Source organism: Dipodomys spectabilis, unplaced genomic scaffold, assembly GCF_019054845.1.
Source record: "Dipodomys spectabilis isolate Male_0828 unplaced genomic scaffold, ASM1905484v1 ptg000250l, whole genome shotgun sequence".
Lineage (NCBI taxonomy): Eukaryota > Metazoa > Chordata > Mammalia > Rodentia > Heteromyidae > Dipodomys > Dipodomys spectabilis.
Window position 1 is genome coordinate 173,849 of NW_024870927.1, and position 25,945 is coordinate 199,793.

The 25,945-nt window shown below is 44.3% G+C and overlaps 2 protein-coding genes and 1 pseudogene across 4 annotated transcripts in view; 2 read left to right on the top strand and 1 right to left on the bottom strand.

Moving 5' to 3' along the window:
* Positions 1–805: 805 nt before the first annotated feature.
* LOC122124832 (neuferricin) lies at positions 806–14,819 on the bottom strand. Of its 2 annotated transcripts, XM_042699427.1 has the most exons (4): positions 14,272–14,572; positions 8,821–8,961; positions 2,791–2,977; positions 806–1,346 (listed from the first exon to the last, which is right to left on the bottom strand). In XM_042699427.1, the coding sequence occupies exons 1-4, from the start codon at positions 14,555–14,557 to the stop codon at positions 1,133–1,135; spliced, it is 828 nt and encodes a 275-aa protein (XP_042555361.1). In that variant the 5' UTR covers positions 14,558–14,572; the 3' UTR covers positions 806–1,132. The 2 variants fall into 2 exon arrangements, with proteins under 2 accessions (XP_042555361.1, XP_042555362.1); XM_042699428.1 differs by lacking the exon at positions 8,821–8,961 and having other exon boundaries at positions 14,272–14,819.
* On the top strand, positions 3,159–4,623 carry LOC122124844 (annotated as a pseudogene).
* A 108-nt stretch (positions 14,820–14,927) lies between the features above and the next one.
* The window catches only part of Zzef1 (zinc finger ZZ-type and EF-hand domain containing 1), a 156,363-nt gene continuing 145,345 nt past the window's right edge, over positions 14,928–25,945 (top strand). For both annotated transcript variants that reach the window (XM_042699424.1, XM_042699425.1), the window contains exon 1: positions 14,928–15,375. In XM_042699424.1, the coding sequence (XP_042555358.1) occupies positions 15,022–15,375 (354 nt within the window). In that variant the 5' untranslated portion in view covers positions 14,928–15,021. The remainder of the gene's footprint in view (positions 15,376–25,945) is intronic.

Below are 25,945 nucleotides of genomic sequence, written 5' to 3' on the forward strand. Positions count from 1 at the left end.
TATAGGATGCTTTTACTATGCACAGCTTCAGCCAGGTGGTACACACAGGTGGTACACACCTGTAATCCCAGTAGACTAAGACAGGAGATATGTGAGTTTGAGCAAGCCTGGCCTTCATAGCAAGATTCTGTCTCAACAGCAACGAGAAAAGAACCAAGCATGAATGTATATGCCTACAATCCTAGCTACTCATGAGCCCGAGATAGGGATCACTGTTTAAAGACAACCTGGGCAAACCAGGAATGGTATGACCTACCTATAATCCCAGTAACACAGATGACACAAGAAGATGACAGGTTGAGGCTGCTGGGGCAAAAAAGCAAACCCTATTTGAAAAAAAGGGCTGTAGGCATGGCTCAAGAGGTAGAGTACCTGTCTGAGCAAGCAAAAGGCCTTGTATTCAAACCTTAGTACTCAAGGGCTATGGCTGTGACTTAGTGGTAGAGTGTTTGCCTAGCATACATGAAGCCCTGGATTCTATTTCTTAGTACCACATAAATAGAAAAAGCTGGAAGGGGCACTGTGGCTCAAGTGGTAGAGTACTAGCCTTGAGCAAACATAGCTCAGAGATAGTGGCCAGGCCCTGAATTCACATCCCAAGACTGGCCAACACCAAAACAAGAAAACCCCAGTACTCTCCCACCTGCCCCCATAGAGATTCCTGGGATATGTCTGCCTGTCTCTGCTGAGAGTCACAGTCCCTGCCATGCTCCAGGTGCCCACAGGACTGGAGTAATAGGAAGGGGCCATGCTGGCAGCTGATGCAGGCCACATGGGAATCCTTGGGAGGGAAGGAAGGTGGAGCTCAGATTTTTCTCATTTATTTCATTAGTTCTGGGTTGGTTGCATCTCATTTGTCCCATTAGTTCTGGGTTGGTTACATTTGTGCCCATTAGTATCTGAGGGCTCTGGAGGAAGACAGCTGGCAGACTTAGGAAACAACATCCAAACAGGCTTAAAGAACGCAGGCACTAGGAAGGTTGTCAGAATCTTGCTTCAGGCACCAGAATGACACATTTGCACAGATTGATCAGAGTCCTAGATCCTCCTGTTTTATGCTGGAATCCATTGGAGGTGCACATGTCAAGGGAAGACTTCTTTCTCAAGTGTCATCAACATACTGAGCACAAACTTAGAGTGGGAAGGAGCATGTGATGGCCAGAGGTGGGCAGCCAGTGTATTCTCTCAAGCTGGGGTCATCCAAGTCTCCACGATTTGTGTGTACAGGGTTGTCCAGCTGGTCACTAGGGGGACCAGTTGCTCTCACACATACGCAGAGGGGCTCCTTGGCTCCTGGTTTATAGAGTTTCCTGGGGACACCAATCCAGTCTCTGCTTACACCTCCACTAAGGACAGAAGGAAAGAGGACTTCTAAAAAAGTGTGAACTCACAAGTCTCTGAGACATGCAAATGAACAAAAGCTGCTGCACTTCCAACCTCAGGCCTCTGGTCTCCTGACTTCTCTGACTTCCTCCAGCTTCCCCAATGTAGTGCCAATCCCAACTTCTGCAGACTGAGGACAGAGTCTATGTCTCTTTAATGGAGCCACCAGTTATCCCTGTCCCTTTGAGGTGGCAGCATCACTTCCTAGCAGGGGCACTGTAATCTCAGGGAGGGTTCCCCTGCCAATGGCCTTCCAGCAGCCTTCTTCCCCATCACAGCATCTTGGGTACTTGGTGGTGGTGGCCAACGAGGAGACCCTGGCCAGTTGAGTCAGCCTTCTCTGGGATGCCTTGACACATAGCTATAAGCTGTGAGCTATGCTGGCCTGCCCTAGGTCCTGTTCTTGATGTCACCAGACCTCAGGGATGGAGGCTTCTGCTCTGTCCCAACACAGTCTGGCAACCTCTCAACTGGGCAGAGAGACATAACTCATCTCAGGGTAGTTCAAGTCATCTCTTGCAAACTCAGAATCAAGCAGTTTCAATCAAGCTGGCCTGATGGTTGAAAGACAGGAGGAGTGGGAGGCTTCAGTTTCCCAAAACAACCTGGAATAATCCTCATAGCATCATTTCTAATCTAGTTCACCTCATTTTGCTCTCCCAGGGGAGGGCTTCCCATTTTTAACCTGCACTTCCTGGAATCAGAATGTACAGGGCTTTTCTTTTTCTTTTCTTGCTTTTAATTTGCATTGCTAAGAATGGAACCCAGATCTTCACACACACTAGGGAAGTGCTCCACCACTGAGCTACATTCTCAGCCCCGTACACAGTACTTTAAAGCACCTGAACACACCAGAGTGTAACTCACCTCCTTACCCTACGCTTCTGCAAGTAGGAATGATTTCTGTACTGACAAACAGGAAATGGAGGCCACAGGAGACTAAACAAGATATACTATTCATACTTCCTCCTTCCCAAACCAGCATTCGTTCTTCAGCAGGGACTCTGGGGGTATTGGAGATGGGAAGATGCCCAGGACTCAACCTTACTGTTCTTATTCAGTTACTGATAGAGGTTTTGCCATTATCTTTTTTAAAATTTATTTATTGTTATTCTAGAGGTAATGTACAGAGGGATTACAATTACATGAGTCAGGTAATGAGTATATTTCTTTTCATACAGTGTCTTCTGTTCCCTCACTCCCAGTCTTTTTTTTTAATTTCCAGAAAATCTAATGTGCAACCAAAGATAAATCACTATCATGGAGCACATGTATTTTGAGAAAGTTCCCCTGAATTAGTAATCAACTCACTATTATAATTGCATTATTCTCTGAATAATACAAACAGGATAAATAGAAGTCTGATTTGGGAGGGAAAGTGGAAGAAGCAGATGGAAACTTGCTTACCTCTTTGGGGAACACCAGAACCGGCTGCCCTTGGTTGCACTCCACTCAGCATTGCATGGAGGGAACTTCTGCTTCTCTTTCTGTTCCTGTTTATTTGCCTCTAAGGCTTTGGTCATCATGGCTTCTACCTGGGCCAACTGTGGGGTGGGTAGCCCATCCTCTCCATAGAACCTTCCTATCACTGTCCCTGTGGAGATGTGGAGACAGAAGAGCAAGGTCAGAGGAACAGACAAGGTCAGAGTAAATAGATCTGGGTAAACAGTTGAAATAAGGCTCACGTTCTTGGGGTTTGGACTTCAGGACTCTACAGTAGCCTGTTAGGTGTACACTCTCATCCTTGAGGATCTTTTTTTCCCCCAATGTTAGGGATGGAGTCCAGGGCCTTGCTCATGCCAGGCAAGTGCTCTACCATCAAACAACTCTCAACACATCATCCCCACACACATCTTTTTGAGATAGAGTGTCACTTTGTAGCCCAGGCTGGCCTCAAGCTCTCGACTCTCTTGCCTCTGAGTAACTGGGATTACACTTCCATGCCTGGGTACTTTTTTTTTTTGGTGCTAGAAAGTGGGTGCTTTTTGAAAATATTTTTTATTGTAAAAATACTGTACAGAGGAGTAGAAAACTAAAGTTAGATCCTTATATATCACCCTGCACCAGAATCAACTCCAAATGGATCAAAGACCTCGAAGTCAAAGCAGACACCCTGAAAACATTACAGGAGGTAAGGAGAAACAAGGAGAAACCCTAGGTCTCCTTGGCACAGGCCGAGATTTTCTCAATAGAGACCCAGAAACACAACAAATCAAAGAAAGGTTGGACAAATGGGATTGCATGAAGCTACAGAGCTTCTGCATGGCAAAGGACATAGCTAGAAAGATCAATAGAAAGTCCATGGATTGGGAGATCTTCACTAGCCATACAATGGATAAGGGTCTCATATCTAAAATATACTTAGAACTCAAAAACTTAAATCCCCCAACAACAAATCCTCAAAGAAACAGCTGCCTAATAAACAAGTGGGTTAAAGACTTAAAGAGACTTTCCAGCCTTGGCCTTGGACCCTGAAGCCACCATGATGTTGATGCCCAAGAAAAACCGGATTGCCATTTATGAACTCCTTTTTTTTTTTTTTTTTTTGGTTGGTCATTGGGTCTGAACTCTGGGCCTGGGCACTGTCCGTCAGCTCTTCAGCTCAAGGATAGTGCTCTACTACTTGAGCCACAGTGCCAACTTCTGGCTTTTTCTGCTTATGTGGTACTGAGGAATTGAACCCAGGGCCTCATACATGCTAGGCAAGCACTCTACCACTGAGCCACCTTCCCAGCCCCTTATGAACTCCTTTTTAATGAGGGGGTTATGATGGCCAAGAAGGATGTCCACATGCCCAAGCACCCAGAACTGGCAGACAAGAATGTGCCCAACCTTCACGTCATGAAGGCCATGCACTCTCTCAAGTTTCGGGGCTAAGTGAAGGAAGTTTGCCTGGAGGCATTTTTATTGGTACCTGACCAACGAGGGTATCCAGTATCTCCGTGATTACCTCCACCTGCCCCCTGAGATTGTGCCTGCTACCTTGTGCCGCAGCCACCTGAGACTGGAAGGCCTCGGCCAAAAGGTCTGGAGGGCGAACAGCCTGCAAGACTCACAAAAGGTGAAGCTGACAGAGACACCTACAGACAGAGTGCTGTGCCCCCTGGTGCTGACAAGAAAGCGGAGGCTGGGGCTGGGTCAGCAACTGAATTCCAGTTTAGAGGTGGATTTGGTTGTGGATGTGGTCAGCCACCCCAGTAAAGATGGAGATTGTTTTGTGTTGAATAAACTTGTAGCCAGGAAAAAAAAAAGACCTAAAGAGAAACTTCTCTGAAGAGGAAATAAGAATGGCCAATAGACATATGAAGAAATCCTCAACCTCTCTAGCCATAAAAGAAATGCAAATCAAAACAACATTGAGATTCCACCTCACCCAGTGAGAATGGCTATAATCCAGAACTCTAACAACACAGATGCTGGAGGGGATGTAGCTAGAAGGGAGCCCTACTGCATTGTTGTTGGGAGTGTAAACTTGTTCAACCACTTTGGAAAGCAGTATGGAGGTTCCTCAAAAGATTCACATAGAACTTCCCTATGACCCAGCAATCCCACTTTTGGGCATTTACCCAAATGATCACAAACAAGACTATACTAAAGCTACCAGCACAACTATGTTTATTGCAGCATTATTTACCATTGCTAAGATATAGAACCAACCCAGATGCCCCTCAGTAGATGAATGGATCAAGAAAATGTGACACACACACACACACACACACACACACACACACACACACACACACACACACACACACACACACACACACACACACACACACACACACACACACACACTGGAATTCTATGCCTCCATCAGAAAGAATGACACTGCCCCATTTGTTAGGAAATAGAAAGACTTGGAAAAAAATTATATTAAGTGAAGTAAGCCAGGCCCAAAGAAACATAGATCCCATGGTTTCCCTTATTTGCAATAACTAGTATATGTCTGGGACAAGCAGAAAAGGTCAAAAGCTATGTACGTATGATCAAATAAGATGATTAAGCAAAATGAACCCTAAGATAGGGACACAAGTAGTTTTTCTTGCTTGCTTTTGTTCCTAACATATTTATAATGTACCTTGTGATTTTTTTTTTTTGTTTCTTTGCATGTTCCTCCCCCTCCCCCACGATATAACCCCTATTTTCACTGTATTTGATGTCGGTGCCCTGCATCTTGTATATACACTTCTCTAGCTTGGGGAGGGGAAGGGAAAAAAAATGCTTAAATAGGGATACAGGTTGACCCATTGAAACAATGAGCTGTACAAGACACTATGTTAAAAAATGAACTTTACAATTTAGGCGGGGGGGGGGGGGGGGAATGCAGGAGTGTAGTTGTGGAGGTGGGGAGGAAGGGAGGGTAGAGGAAAAACAAAGGAGGAGGTAACAATGCTTCATAGGAAATGTACTCATTACCTTGCTCATGTAATTGTTCACCCTCTGTACAATATTTTTACAATAAAAACATTAAAATACTGTACAGAGGGGTTACAGTTGCATGAGTAAGGTAATGACTACATTTCCTATCAAGCTGCCTGGGTACTTTGTATGTGTGTATGCTGGCACTGGGGCCTGAACTCAGGGCCTCTGTCTCTCGCTTGGCTCAAGACTGGTGCTCTACCACGTGAACTATACCTCTACTTCTGGCTTTCTGTTGGTTAACTGAAACTAACCTTGTAGCCCAGACTGGCTTTGAACTGTGGTGCTCCTCAGATTTCAGCCTGAGTAGCTAGTACTACAAATGTGAGCCACTGGCATCCAACTCCTGGGTACTCTTTTTTTTTGGTCAGTCGTGGGGCCTGAACTCTGGGCCTGGGCGCTGTCCCTCAGCTCTTCAGCTCAAGGCTAGCACTCTACCACTTGAGCCACAGCGCCACTTGTGGCTTTTTCTGCTTATGTGGTGCTGAGGAATCGAACCCAGGGCCTCATGCAAGCAAGGCAAGCACTCTACCACTGAGCCACCTTCCATCTCCCCTGTCTTTAATGTGTACCTTGACAATACAGCTTCACCCTCTGATGCATCCTGAAGGGTTCTGGTGTTTGGAAAGAGCCTGGCATGGTCCTCAACCCTCAGAATAGCAGGAACTATACTGAATTTATCCCTGGTCCCCAAGAGAACCATAGCCATAATTTATCAATAACAGATGTTTAAATATGTCCTGACTTTAAAATCCTGAGGCATTTCCAAACATGTCCCCTGTACACATTCTATATTGTTTCCACGAAGCTACTTCACTCATCTCACCAAGCACACCAGGAACCTCACCAGTTTGGAACCCATCTCAGCATGAGGTGTTATGTTGACATCCTTTTCTTACTCATATAGCTCCATTCTTTTTTATTTATTTATTTTTTGTGCTGGTACTGGGGATTGAAGTCAGGTCTTCAAGCTCCCATTGGCATTTTGGCTCATAGCTGGCAGTCTACCACTTGAGCTATACCTCTACTTCTGGCTTTTGGTTGGGTAATTAGAGATTGTCTTCTCCAGCTAGATTCAAGCCTTGACCCTCAGATCTTAGCCTCTTGAGTAGCTAGGATTATAGGTGTGAACCACTGGCACCTGACTCATATTTGCTCTTTCGTGGGATTTTTTTTCCCCCATAGTATTAGGTTTTGAACTTGTGCTTGCCAATGGTGCTCTACCACTTGAGCCATACCTCCAGGCCTTTTGCTTTTGTTTTTTAGAGGGTCTCACATTCTTGCCCAAGGTTAGCATGGACCACAGTCCTATTTTTGTTTCCTGCATGGCTAGACTGACAGGTACACACCATCACATCCAGTTTTGTATTAGTTGAAATGGAGTCTCTTTTTGCTGAGGCTGGTTTGGAGCCACAATTTTCCCAATCTCTACCTCCTACGTAGCTAGGATTATAGGCATAAGCCACGGCACCCAGCTATATTGGGTTTTCTTTACCAAGTCAGTAATCTCTCAACTGTCACTTGGTAATCTCATGGGGAAAAAAAATCCTCAAGCCCTCTGAAGAACAGCTTGACAGACATTGTTGTAAACTCAGGAACAATTGGGGTGGACTAAGAAAAACCCAAGTGTGCTGCAGGTTGGGATGGCAAAGCTAACAATGAGGTAGGATTGGAAATGGAAAGATACAAACTTTAGATATTATGAAGAAAAGCCTTGACTGATTAGATGTGGAGGGAGCAGAGGAGCTAATAAGAAATGTTATGGTTCTCAGAACAGGAAACCCAAGTGGTGATGACAAAACCAGACATGGAGAAGCTTAGAAAGAGGGAACGAATCTTCCTTCTTAGACCTGTTCCAATAGTAAGGTGACAATGGCATTCCCCAGAAGTTAGCTATGTTCATGAGGGGCTCCAGTGAGAAGTGAAGCTGCAGACAGATGGAAGAAAGGACCTCAGCCACCCCAATTTCCTGTGCCTGTGAAAGGATCTAGAGCTTACTGTCTCTAGTTTGCCTTAGTACACTGTTAGGTATATTTAAGAGGTGAGTTCCCTCATTATAACCAGTAAGTAGCAAGTGCTATAGCCAAACAGCTGGGGTTAATGTTTGATTAGCAAAACATTCACCTTGGAGACAGCTTGCTCAGAATATTTGTTTCCTTAGAAAAGTTCAAGGGAAGCCGGGCGCTGGTGGCTCACGCCTGTAATCCTAGCTACTCAGGAGGCTGAGATCTGAAGATGGCGGTTCAAAGCCAGCCCGGGCAGGAGAGACCGTGAGACTCTTATCTCCAATAAACCACCAGAAAACTGGAAGTGGCGCTGTAGCTCAAGTGGTAGAGCGCTCGCCTTGAGCTGAAGAGCTGAGGGACAGCGCCCAGACCCAGAGTTCAAGCCCCACGACCGACAAAAAAAAAAAAAAAGAAAAGAAAAGTTCAAGGGAACTTTAGTTAGAATCACACCGATCTAGGTGTCATGCCTCCCTGGATATATAGAAGCCTAATGCCAGGAACAGAGCAAGACAGAAAAGCTGCCCTCCTGGAGCTGGTTGTTCATGCATGGTGCAGATAACCAACAGGCTTTGGGCACCAGAGGCCAGAGCAAATAGCAATCCTCTCCCAAGACTGGCCCATCCATTTCCTTCTGTGGTATACTGATGCATTAACCAGAATTTAAGGTGAAAACCCAGATTTTAACCTTGAGCCCAATTCCAGGAGAATTCTGGTCTCTTGAAAACACATCCAGGGGGGCTGGGAATGTGGCTTAGTGGTAGAGTGCTTGCCTAGCTTGCATGAAGTCCTGGGTTCGATTCCCCAGTACCACATAAATAGAAAAAGCTGGAAATGATGTTGTGGCTCAAGTAGTATAGTGCTAGCCTTGAGCAAAAGAAGCTCAAGTATAGTACCCAGACCCTGAGTTCAAGCCCCAGGACTAGCAAAACAAAAAACAAAACCCAAACAACAACAAAGAACTGAAAATACACAACCACAAGAAAACTATGAAAGTAGCCTATGATCAACATACCGACAAATACATAATTTTTCTCATAGAATGAAAGCCAATTTTGAAGTGTCAACATCTCAGAGGAAGACAAATCAGTAACATCATCCACAAGGCCTTCTTCAGAGTAGTCTCCAGTCACAAATGCTCTAGCTGCATCTCGGCCTATAGGAGAGAAGTTTCCAACAGATTCAGCTGTAAGTCACTGACATTGTACCAACTCAAAAAAAAAATCTGTTTTCTGAAAAATATATCCTAACAATCCCCACTCTTAAGAAAATGAAATCCATTTTCTGTGAAAATGATCCTGAGACAGCTCCCAGGCATTTGTCCTATTTTTTCATTCACTTTCAGCAACTTTTACCAAACCTAACCACTATTTTTATTTCCTTGATTCTATATCCCTAGTTTTTTCTCTTCCTCTCTAGCTCCTCACTGATTGCTAACTCTGAGCATCAAATACTGTCCACATCCTATCATTTGACAATCTGACCCACTCTGGTAGTTAAAAAACCCACCTCTAGCCGGGTGTCAGTGGCTCATGCCTGTAATCTTAGCTATTCAGGAGGCTGAGATCTGAAGAAAATGGTTCAAACCAGTCTTGACAAGAGAGTCGGAGACTCTTATCCCCAATTAAGTACTAAAAAGTTGGGAGGAGAACTGTGGCTCAAATAGCAGAACACTAGCCTTAAGCGAAAAAACTATAAGGGACAGTTAGTTCTCAGGCCCTGAGTTCAAGCCCCCAAATCATCACAAAAACAAACAATCAAATCCTACCTCTATGCCAGATGCCATCAAAGCTCAATGTTTAGCATAGAATTCTCTTGACTTGGGTACCCAATTGTCTAAAATAACTTCACCAGCAAAAAGCTGAAGTGGAGGTATGGCTCAAATGGTAGCCGTTTCAGCAAAAAAGCTGAATAACAGGGAGAAGCCAAGAGTTCAAGCCTCAGTATGAACGCATGCAACCCCCACCTCCACCCTCACCCCCATCCCTACATACTCAAATGATCTGTATAGATTTGGGTAAAGGATCAAACAGATTTGATCATATCTACTCCAAAGAAGATAGGATCAGAATTAAACACCCTAATATAGGTGTCAAGCTCCCTTGCTTTTTTCTAAAACTAGATGCTTCTCTAAAGAAGATATGTTCAACAGACACATGAACCAGGCGCCGGTGGCTCACACCTGTAATCCTAGCTACTCAGGAGGCTGAAATCTGAAGATCTGGTTCAAAGCCAGCCCAGGCAGGAAAGTCCATGAGACTCTTATCTCCAATAAACCACCAGAAAACCAGAAGTGGCACTGTGGCTCAAGTGGTAGAGCGCTTGCCTTGAGCTGAAGAGCTGAGGGACAGTGCCCAGGCCCAGAGCTCGAGCCCCACAACTGACCAAAAAAAAACAAAACCAAACCAACCCAGACACATGAAAAGATAAAATATTAAAAATTAGGGAAAAGTAAGTAAGACCACAATGGGTTACTACTTTAAACCTACTGGGATGAGTACAGTAAAAAAGACAAAGAGTAATAGAGCTGGGGTTGTAGCTCTAATGTAGAGTGCCTGCCTAGGAAGCTTGGGGATCTGAGTTCAAACTCTAGTACTGTTAAAAAAAAAAGTGACTAAGAGAGGGAGTGAATTTGATCAATATCACAATGAAACACCTTTGTACAATTAATAGGTAATAATAAAAATACTAAAAAAATTAATGGAAATGTAGATCTGCAGCAGAAAGCTTTCCCAACATATGCAAGACCCTTGGTTCCATCTACAATACCCTCTTACATGATCTCATTAACAGGTGTTAGTAAAAATGTGGAAAAACTGGAATTGAAATACATTCCTGGGGGATACACAACAGTACAGGACTTTAGAGAACAATTTGGCAGTTTTCCACAAAAATTAAATATAGTTACCATAGGACCTAATAAGTTCACCTCTAGGAATACCCAAGAAAAATGAAAACACGTGTTTACATAAAACTGATACACAAATGTTTCTAACTCCATTATCTACAATAGAGGAAAATGTAATAATATCAAACATAAAATGTGGTATATTTATAAGTAACAGTATTATTTAACCATACAAAGGAAAGAAGTATATACAAATATACAGTGATACAATGCTAAGTCAAAAAGGCCAGACAAAAAAGGGCACATGCAAGACTTATTTATATGAAATACTCAGAAGCAAATTTGTAGGTACATAAAGTAGAGGAGTTGCCAAAGGCTGAGAGGAGGAAGAAATGGGAATGATAGCCAATAAAGTTTCTTTTGGGAGTAATAAAAATCTTCTGAGATGAGATAGTGGTGACGCTGACACGCTTCTGGCTAAATATAAAAAGCCACAGTGGGGCTGGGAATGTGGCTCAGTGGTAGCGCTTGCCTTGCATGCATGAGGCCCTGGGTTAGATTCCTCAGCACCACATATGCAGAAAAAGCCAGAAGTGGCACTGTGGCTAGCCTTGAGCTGAAGAGCTGCGGGACAGTGCCCAGGCCCAGAGTTCAGGCCCCATGACCAAGCAAAAAAAAAAAAAAAAACCCACAGGATTATGCATTTTCTCTTTTGTGCTGGTACTGAGGCTTAAGCTCTGGGCCTTACATTCTTGCTTGGTTATGCTCATGGCTGGCAGGCACTTGACCACTTGAGCCACATCTCTAGTCCTGTAGTCTTGTGAATTATTTTACTCTTGATCTTCAGATTACTGACTTGAGATACCAGTGCTTGGCTCATAATTATACATCTTAAAAAGGCAAATAACAAATGAAAATATCTATTTCCTTAGTGGATTTTGTGGAAAGCAGGGAGCCTGTCTGAGACATTTCTGATTCTTTAGCACCTGATGCAAGGTAGAATATGTGCTATTGATCAACAAATGGAGATTGAATAATTGTTATATAGGGCTCAGTAGACACTAGAGTACAATGCAAAAGAAAAGTCATCCTAGAAATGGGAGGTCTTATGTCCACACTTGTGCACACATTCATGAGAGCTGCATCAGCATATAGCAGGACAATGTGTCAAAAAGTGCCCTTGACTGCAGAAACAACAAAATCCATGATTCCAGTCCCATCTTTGCTTCTGCTCACTGTATAGCTCTGGTAAATGCCTTCTGCTGCAAGATTGAAGAGCTGTGAGGGAAATAAGTGATTTGTATTTAAGTGCAGCTTCCCAATCCTCTTTGGATAACCACAGTGAATGTTGTTTTATTAAATGTCAGCCTAGTCAGTAGCCTTATATTTGTCTTTTTCTTTTTCTGTGTCGGTCGTGGGGCTTGAACTCTGGGCCTGGGCGCGGTCTCTGCACTCTTCAGCTCAAGGCGAGCACTCTACTTGAGCCACAGTGTCATTTCCAGTTTTCTAGTGGTTTGAGTCTCACAAAGTTTCCTGCCCAGGCTGGCTTTGAACCATGATCCTCAGATCTCAGCCTCCTGAGTAGCTAGGATTACAGGCATGAACCACCAGCACCCGGCTTGTCTTTTTCTTTTTAAATCTGGAAGATAGGCTGGTATTCCCAGTTCATGTCCTATCAGTGTTTAGTTGTGAGGACTTAAGGAAAATCATGTTCTTCAATCTCCTCAAGTATAAAAAAGGGACAGTGAAATAAACTTAATTTGATACGTTACTTTTTCTGGTGCTGGTAATGCTTGGCTTTTTCTGCTCAAAGCTACCCCACTACCATTTAAGCCACTCTCCTTTTCTGGCTTTTTGCTAGTTATTTACAAATAAGTCTCAGGGACTTCTCTGGACTGGCTTTGAACCTTTATCCTCAAATTTCAACCTCTTGAGTAGGTAAGATTACAGGTGTGGGCTACCACCCAACTTGATACATGTTCTTAGAAGCTTAACATACGCACAGTTTCATTCTAAATTGTTGGGTTTGTTTGTATGTTTATTTTTTACTTTTATTATTTTTTTTTTGTCGGTCGTGGGACTTGAACTCTGAGCCTGGGTTCTGTCTCTGAGATCTTCAGCTCCAAGCTAGCACTCTACCACTTGAGCTACAGCACCATTTCTAGTTTTCTGGTGGTTTATTGGAGATAAGTCTCACCGACCTAACTGTCCAGGGCTGGCTTTCAGCCAGGATCCTCAGATCTCAGCCTCCTGAGTAGCTAGGTTTATAGGTGTGAGCCACTGGCACCCGGCTTGTATGTTTATTTTTGGGGGACTGGGCCTTCCTGTTTGTTACCTAGGTTGGCCTGGAACTCCTGACTCAAGGGATTCTTGTCACAGTTTCCAGAATAGTTGGGGAAACAGGAACACACAATTGTGCCCACCTTACTCTAAATTCTAAAGGGCTGTAAGGATGACTGTTACTTGCTTTTCTGTACTTTAACTTCATTATCTTTTTGTTGTTGTTGTTTTTTTGGGTCCAGTCGTGGGCCTGAACTCTGGGCCTGGGCGCTGTCCCTCAGCTCTCCAGCTCAAGGCTAGCGCTCTACCAGTTGAGCCACAGCGCCACTTCCTGCTTTTTTTTTCTTTTTGCTTATGTGGTGCTGAGGAATCGAACCCAGGGCCTCCAGCATGCAAGGCAAGCACTCTACTACTGAGCCACCTTCCCAGCCTGTTGTTTTGATGCCAGTTCTGGGGCTTGAATTTAGGGCTTAGGTGCTGTACTTGAGCCTTTGTGCTCAAGGCCACTTAAGCCACGGTTCCACTTCTGGATTTTTTTTTTTTTGGTCTGTCGTGGGACCTGAGCTTTGGGCCTGGGTGCTGTCCCTCAGCTCTTCAGAACTCAAGGCTAGCACTCTACCGGTTGAGCCACAGTGTCACTTTCGGCTTTTTTCTGCTTATGTGGTGCTGAGGAATCAAACCCAGGTCCTCATGCATGCAAGGCAAGCACTCTACCACTGAGCCATCTTCTCAGCACCCACTTCGGGGTTTTTTTTTTTTTGATGGCTAACTAGAGCTAAGTTTCCTGCTTAGGCTCAGATCTGTCTCTTGGAGTAGCTAGGATTACGGGCGTGGGCTATTTGTGCCCGGTTTATAATCTTTTTAAAAGTCAGACAAGTGTATCTGTACTAGAAGCAACAATGACTCAAATTAAATGTATTCTTTTCGGGGAATATTGGGGGTAGGAGGATTATTTTGGGTCAGAGGATTTAAAGGTAATTGAAATTACTGCAATTGTGCGCAGTAATTGTACCTCACAGGCTCTGCAAGTCTGGCACAAGGCACAGAGGCGGGGACGAGTAACCAATGAGACAAACGTTTCTTGGACAGAAATAAAGTCAAGCACAGCCGTGGAGAGAGGGTACAGGGAACAGACAGTTGGCTGTAGTCCCGCCCCAGAAGCCGGAAGGATGGTATAGCTGAGTCCAGGCTACTTCGTTTGCTGTTGACAATGGGGGGAGGGAGGGGAAGAAGGGAGAGGAGGGATCGGCAAGCAGCGGATAAACGAATGAATGAATGAACGAACGACGCTCCCGGACTGGGCTGGAGGAGGCCCGGCACGGGCGACCGGGCTGGTACCTGCGAAGCCGCTGTAGTGGGCCCCGGGCTCGTAGTGCCGCCGGCCCGAGGACACGTCGTAGACGCGGCCGAGAAAGGCCAAGTACAGGCCCGGGTCCCCAGGGCCGCCACGGTAGCGGGCCAGCTCCTCGGGGGTAAAAAGACGAAGGTCAGCACGGGCGCCACACCAGCCCCGCAGCCACGCCACCATTATTGCTGCCGCCGCTGCCGCCAGGCTCCACGCCAGGGAGGGCCCGCAGCACCTCCGCAAGGACGGCTGCAGGCACACCGCACTTCCTGAAGCCATAGGAAATGACGTAACCGAAGCGCCTCCCTCGCGCGCTCAGCGTGGAGGCAGGCTCACTCCCTGCCTCGGGTTATGCTCCTCGTGTTTTTCCAGCATAGCTCATGAACTACAGAGGGCTCCAGAAGAAGCGAGCAGAGCAGCACCGAAGGAGCTCTGCTTCTAATTCTCCGCCCCAACAAAGATGGCGGCAGAGGAAGGTGTGAGGTGACGTGCGGCGTTCCTGGAAACCGAGGTTGCCGTCCCGCTGTCCTCGCCGAGCTGTCGTGACCTGGCGGTGGCCGACTTACGGCGCCTCCCGCGACGGCAGCGCTCGCTTGACGGCCAGGAAGCCGGAAGTCGCCGCCGTCGCCGCCGCCCCTCCGAATCCCCGCCCGCCGGAGCTGTCGGAGGTTGACAGGTCGAGGCCGGGCGGCGGTGGCGGCGGCGGCGGCGGCGGCGGAGCGCAGCGCCCAGACCCAGGCCCCATGGGGAACGCGCCGAGTAACAGTAGTGACGACGAAGCGGCGGCCGCCGGGGCCGAGGGTTGGGGTCCGCACGCGGACTGGGCTGCGGACCCGGGTGCGACCCCCGGCCCGGGGCCCGCGGCCCCGGCGCTGCCGCCCGCCGCCTCACTGCTGGAACCAGCCCGGCTGCGGGAAGCAGCCGCGGCACTGCGGCCCACGCCGCCCTGCGAGTCACTGGTGTCGCGGCACCACGGCGCGCTGCTGCGCTGGCTGGAGGAGCGTCTGGGCCGCGGCGAGGAGTCCGTCACCCTGGAACAGTTCCGGGAGCTGCTGGAGGCGCGCGGCGCTGGCTGCTCCGGAGAGCAGTTCGAGGAGGTCAGAGCGCTCGAGTGACGAGGGGACCCGGGCGGGGCAGCGTCCCCAAAAGGCGTGAAGAGGTGGGCGGTTGCTATGGGGAGGCCAAGTTGGAACCCGTAGGGCCCACAGGTACTTAAAGTGGAAGCATGGGGGTTGCCGCGACCCATTTGGGGTGCATCTAATTGGTTCTTCAGGCTTTCACTGTTACCTTTTTAACCCTTGTTAGAGGCGTGGAGAGTTTAGGCTGTCGTTGCCCTGAAGAACTGGAAAAGCCAAGGTATCTTCGTGTATTGTAGTCCAGACAAATGTATGCAGGTGACAGATTTCAGTTGCTCTAGGACCCTTTCAGAGAAAGAATATTCAAGGATCAAGGGAGAGACGGTGAAAACGGCTGATTTACTGATCCACGCACAGAGCACTGTCCAAATCTATGGCGGAGACTATACTGGAGAGACTTACACTCCACAAGCCATTCTTATCTCTAAAAAGCATTAGCTTTTCCAAATCACTTGGGTTTAGACCCTTAAAGAACCTGCTTGAAAAAAAAAAAAAAGAACCCGCTTTAGTCTCGTTTGAACACTATGGAGCTGGGTGCTGGTGGCTCATGCCTATAACCCTAGGTACTTAGAAGCCAGCCCAGACAGATAAATATGACACTTATCTCCAATTAGCCAGCAAAAACTCGGAAGAGGTGTCGTTCAGGTAGTCGAGCACCAGCTTTGACATGTATGCAGGAAGTCCAGAGTTTGAGCTCCAGTACACACACACACACACACACACACACACACACACACACACACACAAATTCTTATAGACCTAAAATTGTTCAGCTCATAATCAAAGCTTTTCCTCTGAATACCTGTTTTAAGAGTGAGGAAAAATTAATTCAGAATGAATCAAATGAATCATGTCATTGGGAAAACTGGGACTATCCCTGTATGTTGACTTTTTTTTTTTTTTTACTATTTCACTGCCTCTCCCTGAGAGCCTATTTCAAATCAACAGTGTTATGACAAGAAGTTTGTTTAATTTGTGAAAATGAGTAAGCCATGTGGAATGGTCAGTCAGTGAAAGGTGAGTTACATAAAGCAATAAATCAACAAGTAATTGTCATGGAAAAGTAGTGTCTAGTTAAGACCAGAGGCTTTTGAAATGTTTCACACCATTAATCCTAGCTCCTCATTTAGGAGGCTGAGATCTGAGGATCAACGTTCAAAGCCAGCCCAGGAAGAAAAGTCCATAGGACTTTTATCTCCAATTAGTCACCCCCAAAAGCCAGAAGTGGAGCCATGGCTAAGCAGTAAAGCACTAACTTTGAACAAAAAAATTTAGGGACAGTGTCCAGGCCCCAAGTTCAAGCTCCTGGAACTGCACACACAGAAAAAGAATGTGTTCCTGTGCATGGTGAGAATATTCAGATGATATAGTTGGTATGTTTTGTTTTCCTTTCAAAAATGCCCTTAAGGAAGCCCAACTCCTATAATCCAAAATATTGATCATATAGTTAGTGAAAGATCTTCATTAAAAAAATTCAAGAGTTAATTTCTCTTTAGTATTTACATGATTTTGAAAATATAAAGCCATGGTAGAAAGCCATGGAGGTTTGCTCAAAGAGTTGTCTCTTTTCAGTTTTATCCAAAGGCAAATGGAGAGAAAGTTATTTCTGACAAGGACAGAATTACATATGGGATTTATAAAGGTTCTGTAACATAAGGCCAAGAAATTCTATAGGCATAGTCCAGAAAATCATTCAAGGGTTGTGGCATTATTCATTGGTTCTGAGCCTATGTTGAATGTCAGTCATTTAGATGACAGCATACATAGTGGATAATTCCTCTCAAAGTCTGTAGTGTAGCTAGTCACAAGTGGCTCATACCTGTAATCATAGCTGCTTGGAAGGCTGAGAACAGGAGGATTGTAGTTCCAGACCAGCCGGGGCAGAAAAGTCAGGGAGACCCCCTTAACCCATATCTGGGAGCAGTGGTATACATTGTCATCCCAAGTTATATGGGAGGCTAAGATTGGTAGAATTGTGGTGCCAGGCCACACAGTCTGTTCCCACAAACAATCCTGCAGATGCAGGACTCCCATCTCCATGGAAGGAAGTTGGACACAGTATCTGTCCTGGGGTCCCTCCACAGAAGCCTGTAGTAGTGGATGATGGCTCAAGCTGAGGGAGAAGGAAACTCTACCCTAAAAATAACCAGTGAAAAATAGGGCTGAAAGTGTGACTGAAAAGTATCCAATCAGCCTATCATATATGAGGGCTCTAAGCTCAAATCCCCCAATACTTCTTTTTTTTTTTTTTTGGTCAGTCGTGGGGCTTGAACTCTGGGCCTGGGCGTTGTCCCTCAGCTCTTCAGCTCAAAGCGAGCACTCTACCGCTTGAGCTACAGCGCCACTTCCGGTTTTCTGGTGGTTTATTGGAGATAGGAGTCTCACGGTCTCTCCTGCCCTCCTGCCCAGGCTGGCTTTGAACCGAGATCCTCAGATCTCAGCCTCCTGAGTAGCTAGGATTACCGGCGTGAGCCACCAGTGCCCGGCCCCCAATACTTCTAAAGAGTAAAAAATGAGTAAAAATATGTAGTGTGGGAAAAGTGAGATATTAACCTAATAATTAAAGGTATAGTAACTACTATTTAAGATGAAGCAAAAGGCAAGGCTGGTTTAACACATAAATCAATAAGTGTAATACAACAATAGAGCTAAAGGCAAGAACCACATGATCATCTCCATAGAGACAGCAAAAGCCTTTGACAAAACCCAACATTTATTCACTTTAAAAACCTCTGGAGAAGCTATGAATAGAAAATACCTCAAATTAATAAAGGCTATATATGACAGACCAATAGCCATTATCATACTGAATGATGAAAAACTAAAACCATTTCTTTAAAATCAGGAACAATGCAAAGATGGCCGCTGTCTCCACTCCTCTTCAATATAGTTCTGGAATTCCTAGCTAGAGCAATAAGATGAAGCATAAGGAATAAATAGCAAATATACTTAATTTTGTTTAGGGAGTGAAGTAAGAAATATCTTAAAAAGTAGCTGGGTGCCTTTGGCTCAAGCCTGTAATCCTAGCTGAGATCTGAGGATCACTGTTCAAAGCCAGCCTGGGGCAGGAAAGTCCATGAGACTTTTATCTCCAATAAGCCACTCAGAAAACCCAAGGTGGTGCTTTGGCTCAAGTGGAAGAGTGCTAGCCTTGAGCTGAAGAGCTAAGGGACAGTGCTCAGGCCCAGAGTTCAAGCCCCATGACTGACAAAAAGAAAAAAGAAAAAAATACCTTAAAAAGTAACCCCAAATTAGAAGGATGAAAGTTGACAAGATATAAAAGATAGCAGTGTTTTCTGGCAAGCTTAAAAACTTGGTGGTCGCCAGGCCACCATTTTTATTAGAATTTTGTAGAGTTGATTCTCATTGGTATGCATGATTTATTATTACAATGTTAAGAATTTCCAAGTATCACATCCTTGTTCTTTGGCCTTCTAATTTGCAGTGCTGTCCATGTCCATCAACCTGTCAGCCTTTCACATTCTTCTGATCTTACTGGCTTATGAAGTCGTAAAATGTTCTTGGAGTTGTACCATAGAACAAAGTCTGAAAGGGTATCACTTTATAAATACAACACACCTTTTCTTATAGTAGGTGTGGTGCAGGAGAAGGGCTCTTTGGTTTATTCATGGGGTGCAATATTCAATAGACTCCTGGGTAGAGAGTTAAAATTAAATTCTTATTTTACATTGGATTAGAGATTAGATATGTGCTCTTACAGTACTAAGGTATGCATCTAGGAAATCATGTAGCCTTTAGAGCAGAACAAAGTGCTGAGAACTGGATGATAGCAGTGAGGATAGGTTTTACTTTATTTGCCATATTTTGTAATCCAGTGGGTTGTGAGTTCTGAGGGAAGAACTATTTGGATTTATCTCTGTTCGTAGTCTTGTCAGTCTTGGCTCATAGTCAGTACATTTTACATGAAGGTATAGTCTTCTTGTTCAGTCTATAACCTTTGATTTCCAGCCATTGTAAGAAATAGTTTACTTACACAGTTGAGTGAAAACTGAAAACAGTTCTAAGTCATAGCTGGATTTAGAGGAAATCTGAAGAAAAGTACTATAACCTCCCTTCCCATTGTCATGCCAGAAGTACTAATAGACTAATTAAAATGACTTTCAGCCTAAGGACTGTACAAGTAGAACTATGCAGATGCAGTTCTCTTCTATTTTATTTTATTTTTTTTGGGTTTGGTCGTGGGCCTGAATTCTGGGCCTGGGCGCTGTCCCTCAGCTTTTCAGCTCAAGACTAGCTAGTGCTCTACCACTAGAGCCACAGCGCCACTTGCAGCTTTTTTTTTTTTCTGCTTATGTGGTGCTGAGGAATCGAACCCAGGGTCTCAGGCATGCAAGGCAAGCGCTCTACCACTGAGCCACCTTCCCAGCCCATCTTCCATTTTATGATAAAGAATGTGAGAAGTAAAAGTGCACCATAACTTTGTAGCAGATCAGAAGTATTGCTTACCCTTTGTACAGATCTCTTTCCTCCCGTGGCCTGATACAGCAAATGAATATTCTTCTGAATGAGTTAGAGCCCTTAGGCCAGCCTATGTGGCTCTCTGATCTTGTCAGAAACTGTATAAGCGCCATGCTAGCTAGGGACTTTGTTCCATGATACAATTGGTTGGTTTGTCGGTCATGGGGCCTGAACTCTGGGCCTGGGCGCTGTCCCTCAGCTCTTCAGCTCAAGGCTAGTGCTCTACCACTTAGAGCCACAACACCACTTACGGCTTTTTTTTTTTTTTTTTTTTTTGCTTATGTGGTGCTGAGGAATCGAACCCAAGACCTCATGCATGCAAGGCAAGTGCTCTACCACTGAGCCACCTTCCCAGCCCCATGATACAATTACAAGAACTTTTTTTTTTTGGTCGGGCCTGGGCTCTGTTCCTGACCTCTTCAGCTCAAGGCTAGCATTCTACCACTTAAGCCACAGTGTCACTTCCAGTTTTCAGGTGGTTAATTGGAGATAAGAGTCTCAAGACACCCTGTAATCCTAGAGGCTGAGATCTGAGGATTGGGTTGAAAGCTAGCCGGGGCAGGAAAGTCTATGAGATACTTATCTCCAATAAACCACTCAGAAAACTTGAAGTGGCACTGTAGCTCAAGTGTTAGAACGCTAGCCTTGAGCTGAAGAGCTGAGGGACAGTGCCCAGGCCCAGAGTTCAAGCCCCACAACTGACAAAAAAGAGTCTCATGGACTTTCCTGCCCAAGCTGGGTTTGAACCAGTAAGATCCTCAGATCTCAACCTCCTGAATAGCTAGGATTACAGGTGTGAGCCACTGGTGCCTGGTCGAAGAACTTCTTTATAATACCACTGAGTGCTGGGATTACTGGTGTGTGCCACTACTCTTGTGGCCTTTGTTCTCTGTGGGAACCTTGCTTCTCTTGGTTTTTCAAAATTTCCCGCTTTGGTACCATCATGTGTTTCAATACCAACCCTTCCTGAAGCATGATTCAGATGACTCTTTTCTTTGTCCTAAGTTCTTTCCACTTTTAAGGATGAAAGAGCAGCACTTTAGTAGTAGCATGAAATTTGAGAAAGATTTCATTACACCATGTCATGGAAGACTGGAAGAATTTACCAGGCAAAGAAAGAAAGATAAAAAAAAGACATAGCATGTGCAGATATGTTGATGTGTGAGATAGAATATTTGAGGAATCCTAGTGGAGAGTCTTAAGTTGACTAGACCTTAGTAATCATTGCATGCAACCTTTTCCCTCTTTTCCTTTCAATAAAATCCTGCATGGTTGTTGTCAGTCTGGTAGTGGTGTCAGTAAGGTTTACTTTATGAGTCTGCCCATTCTGCTGCTCTTCCTTAGACAGAGCTTGAGCCAATGTACTTGTGGGCAAATCCTAGTAGCTAGGATTACAGGCGTGAGCCACCCGTGCCCAGTTCTAGTTTTACTATTCTTAAGCCAGGTGACTTTGATATCTCTGTCTCAGTTCCTTCATTTGTGAAAGGATCTGAATAATAGCATCTACCTTATGTGATCAGTATGAAGATTAAATGATCCAGTTTATATAAAAGAGTCTTTAGGATACTAAATACTCAAAGATATAATTCAAGTCATTTTTCTGTGTCTTGAACTTAGGAACAATGTTGGGATTACTTACCACTATTCCTGTCAGATGTTTTAATTGATGAAGTGTACCTTCCCAAGTTGTACCAGTATGCCAGTTTCATATTTAAGCTAGTACATTGTATTCTCCATGGGTAAAAGCACAGTTTTTTTCTGATGAGTTTGGTCTGCAGCATGGTCTTTACCTCAGTAGTAGTTAAGGAGATTACACACGAATAGATGAAGGTCTGAATCTCACCTCTTGCTGCCTTTGGGCCAAAGCACATGGATGGACATTTGCAACTGGCCAGTCTAATTTACTGTCTCTTGTTTTCAAGATGGATCAATACAATATTCTAACCAAATTGCAATAATAGTTCTTTGAATTTTATTAGACATCATCTTGTTATTGACCATTTGGATCCTTTCAATAGACTATAAGGAAGGAACCTTAGAGAGGATGAGGAACTGAGACTTGAGGATGCCAAGAATTTTGCCTAAAGTGTCACAGAGACTAAGTGGTAAATCTGGCACCATACTCCAATCTGGTTTTTCTCTGTGAGTCTGGTTCTGTTATATTTCGTATTACCTCTTACTGGATGGCCACCATAGTGCCTACATTGGATGCTGCCTTGGTGCCTCGTATGTAGGTATCTCAGCACATAGTAGGGAGGTCTTATCGGGAAAGAAGAGGAAAACTGCAGCGGATCAGTTAGCCACCTGCATAAAGATAGATGTCTACCTCATTGGTTGTCTAGAGAGGCAACAGTAAATCTGTTCTGTTTTATACAAATAGGGCCATAGCTAGAGTACTAGGTTGAATTTTGAGCCCCACCTTCCAAGGCAATGTGTTTCAAATTGCCCTGTTAATAGATTGGAAATCTATTTAGTAAGTTTTGATCTGCTTATTAAAAAAATGAAACAATAGAATGGAATTGAGAATATCAGAGTATATCATGTCTGATAAAGGGAATTATTGCATTGTTTCATGAGCTTTTATATCAATTTTATGCATACTGGGTTTCTTGAACTTAGTATCTGATGCTTTCACTCATTGGCTGGTATTCTACTACCTGAGCCATGCCTCTAACTGGTAGCTGTATATTTTTTGCCAGTCCTGGGGCTTAAACTCAGGACCTAGGAACTGTCCCTGAGTCTTTTTGTGCTCAAGGCTAGTGCTCTACAACTTGAGCTACGTGTCACTTCTGGCTCTTTTGAGTAGTTTATTGGAGATAATGGTCTCATGGGGACTTTTCTGCCAAGGCTGGCATTGAACCATAATCCTCAAATCTCAGCCTTCTGAGTAGCTAGGATTACAGGTGTGAGCCACCAACTCCTAGCCCATAGATGTATTTCTTTCTTTCTTTCCTTTTTTCTTTTTTTCTTTTTCTTTTTTGCCAGTCCTAGGGCTTGAACTCAGGGCCTGGGCACTGACCCTGAGCCTCTCTGTGTTCAAGGCTAGCACTCTACTACTTGAGCCACAGTACCACTTCCAGCTTTTTCTGTTTATGTAGAACTGAAGAATGGAACCCAGGGCTTCATGCATGCTAGGCAAGTACTCTACCACTAAGTCACATTTTTAGCCGCATTGATGTATTTCTTAAGATGAATCAGCTAATCTGGGTGCAGGTGGCTCACACCTGTAATCCTAGCTACTAAGAAAGCTGAGATCTGATGATTGAGGTTCAAAGCCAGCCTGGGCAGGAAAGTCAGTGAGAATCTATCTCCAATTAACCAGCAGAAAACTGGAAGTGGTGCTGTGGCTCAAGTGGTGGAATGCTCGCCTTGAGCTGAAAAGTTCAAATACAGTGCCTGGCCGAATTCAAGCCCCATGACTAACTAATTAAAAAAAAAAAAAGATGACTCAGCTAATAAATTTGAGAGGCATTGTGCTGACATTTACTGGCTAACTGGAGGATCTCAAAGGGAACAACAGGAATGGGGATGAGCCTTAAGACCATGCCAAATAGAGAATTGGCTGAAGGGATGGAGAGATTGGGGAAACTCCTAAGACCCAATTACTGTTATCTGACCTTCAGGCTCTCTTGGAGTAAAGGAAGATGTGTTCTCAATGGCCTCACTAAGTGGAACTCTGGAATCAGATTTCTGTTTGTTATATGGAAGAATGTTACTGCTGTCAGAACTGACCAGAAAACTGAGCTTCCCATCACTGATGTATGTAACAGAAAATGGCTGACCACTCTCAGAACCTCTGGAGAAGGAGTTCAGGAAGTATAAAGGCACATAGATTTGTAGGTCCATTCCAGTGGGGAATAATCTGGAATAATCTGCATACTCTTAATATTTTCTTTACCCTTAATATTGTTTTTATGGTGTTCTTACTGTGAACTCAGTGAGTGTGCCAGGCTCTTTCTTCTGACCTTTGTCCATCTCGTCATCTCTTGCCCTGCTTCCTTCCTATCCCTAACAGGCAGTTATCATTCTTGCACTAGCCCTGATTCTCTATCTGTGTTCACACTCTGCCCCCTTTACATATCCGTATGCTTTCTGACTCCTCATCATCCATTAAAGCTCTGTCCAGGGGTACTTTTCTCTTACTTTTCCTCCTGTGTGCCTCTTCTGGGATTCTGGAGCATAAATTGCTTCATGGCATAGTGGTTGGTTGTGTGGGTCCAGAATCAGACCAGGATTCAAATTCAAGCCATCATTTACCAGTACAAACTACGTGGCCTTGAATTAAATACTTCTCTGTTCCTACCCATCCAAAGGTAGCACTTCATTTGAGGGTTGTTGTGGAAAACTGCATAGGCTATAAGAAGTATGTGGTAAATGGTTAGTGAACTTTAGCTATTATAGTAGTTTATGCTACAACTTATGTTGCTATAATTACCACATTCATTACTTTTCTGTTTTTATTCTATATATCTGTCCTCTAGACTACAAGATTTGAGGAGGGCAAAGACTGTATTCACAAAGCCAAGCACTGGGTCAGGTATATGTATAATGGCTGCTTCTAAAATAGTGTTGGATGAGTATAAGTACATTGACTCATGGAGTTCTGCAAAACAGGATAGATGCTAAGAAACCTAAAAAAATATTAAGGACAATGTCTGATGAGTGTTATGAAATTCCTGTTTAGTGAGGAGGGGGGAGGGGAAGCTGTTAGCAAAGCTGTTTTTTTCCCCCCTCTAAGCTGAAATGTCTTTATTCTAAAATTCTTCTTCTTTTCTTTTCTTTTTTTTTTTTTTTTTGAGTCTGGTCATGGGGCCTGAACTCTGAGCCTGGGCGCTGACCCTCAGCTCTTCAGCTCAAGGCTAGCGCTCTACCACTTGAGCCACAGCGCCACTTCCAACTTTTTTTCTTTTTGCTTATGTGGTGCTGGGGAATCGAACCCAGGGCTTCATGCATGCAAGGCAAGCACTCTACCACTGAGCTATCTTCCCAGCTCCATAAAATTCTTCTTCTTATATTCATTAGCCATCAACAGATGAACAGAATTTTTTTAAGTAACAAAAATGTAACAGTGTTTGGTTTTTTTTTTTTTGGGTCCAGTCGGTAGTGGGATCTGAACTCTGGGCCTGGATGCTGTCCCTCAGCTCTTCAGCTCAAGGCTAGCGCTCTACCACTTGAGCCATAGCACCACTTCTGGCTTTTTTCTTTTTGCTTATGTGGTGCTGAGGAATCGAACCAGGGCCTCAGGCATGCAAGGCAAGCGCTCTACCACTGAGCCACCTTCCCAACCCTGTAACAGTTTTTATATCATTGCTTGTATAGAATTTTTTTCTTTTCTTTTTTTGTGGGTCATGGGGCTTGAACTCTGGACCTGGGTGCTATCCTTGAGCTCTTTAGCACTCTGCCACTTGAGCCACAGTGCCACTTCCGGTTTTCTGCTGGTTAATTGGAGATAAGAGTCTCATGGACCAGAATGGTTTTGAAGCGTGATCCTCAGATCCTCAGCTTCTTGAATAGGAGTACAGGCGTGAGCCACAGGCGGCCCACTTGTATAGAATTTTTTATTAGCAATCTATGGTAGAAATTTTGAGCCATAGAGCAGTTGAAGGTGTAGGTAGCACCTGAAGCATGGAAATATTGATGGAAATAGGACTTGAGTGCACATGGTGATTTAGAGAATGTAAGGCTCATTTATAGGGGTGATAGATGTTAACCTGGTCATCAGGTAAGAGAACAGTTTCTAGAGCTAGAATTTAACCACATGTTGTCCAGACTGCTGGGAACTCTGGAGGTTATCAGATCAAAGAAGGGAGAATAGTGTTGTGGAAACTTGATTCAGTACAAGTGATATGATCTTGGGTATGTTCCTGATCTTAGTCTACAGCTATAAAATGGGAAGTTAATAATATTATATCATTGATGTTACAAGCAACTAATGACATGCATTTAAAATGTTTTAATTTTTAAAATATTTAAGAATTTTCATGGTATCTTCTATTAGTAAGAGTATCCTGTTCTTTCATGACTGTAATCTTTCTTTTTTTTTTTTTTTTTT

Coding starts and splice junctions, on each gene's coding strand:
- LOC122124832 (XM_042699427.1), bottom strand. CDS start 14,557: ATGGCTTCAGGAAGTGCGGTGTGCCTGCAGCCGTCCTTGCGGAGGTGC. Junction 2,978..8,820: donor GAAAAATTATGTATTTGTCG/GTATGTTGATCA, acceptor ACATCTCCACAG/GGACAGTGATAGGAAGGTTC. Junction 1,347..2,790: donor TTCTGGTGTTCCCCAAAGAG/GTAAGCAAGTTT, acceptor TTCTGTCCTTAG/TGGAGGTGTAAGCAGAGACT.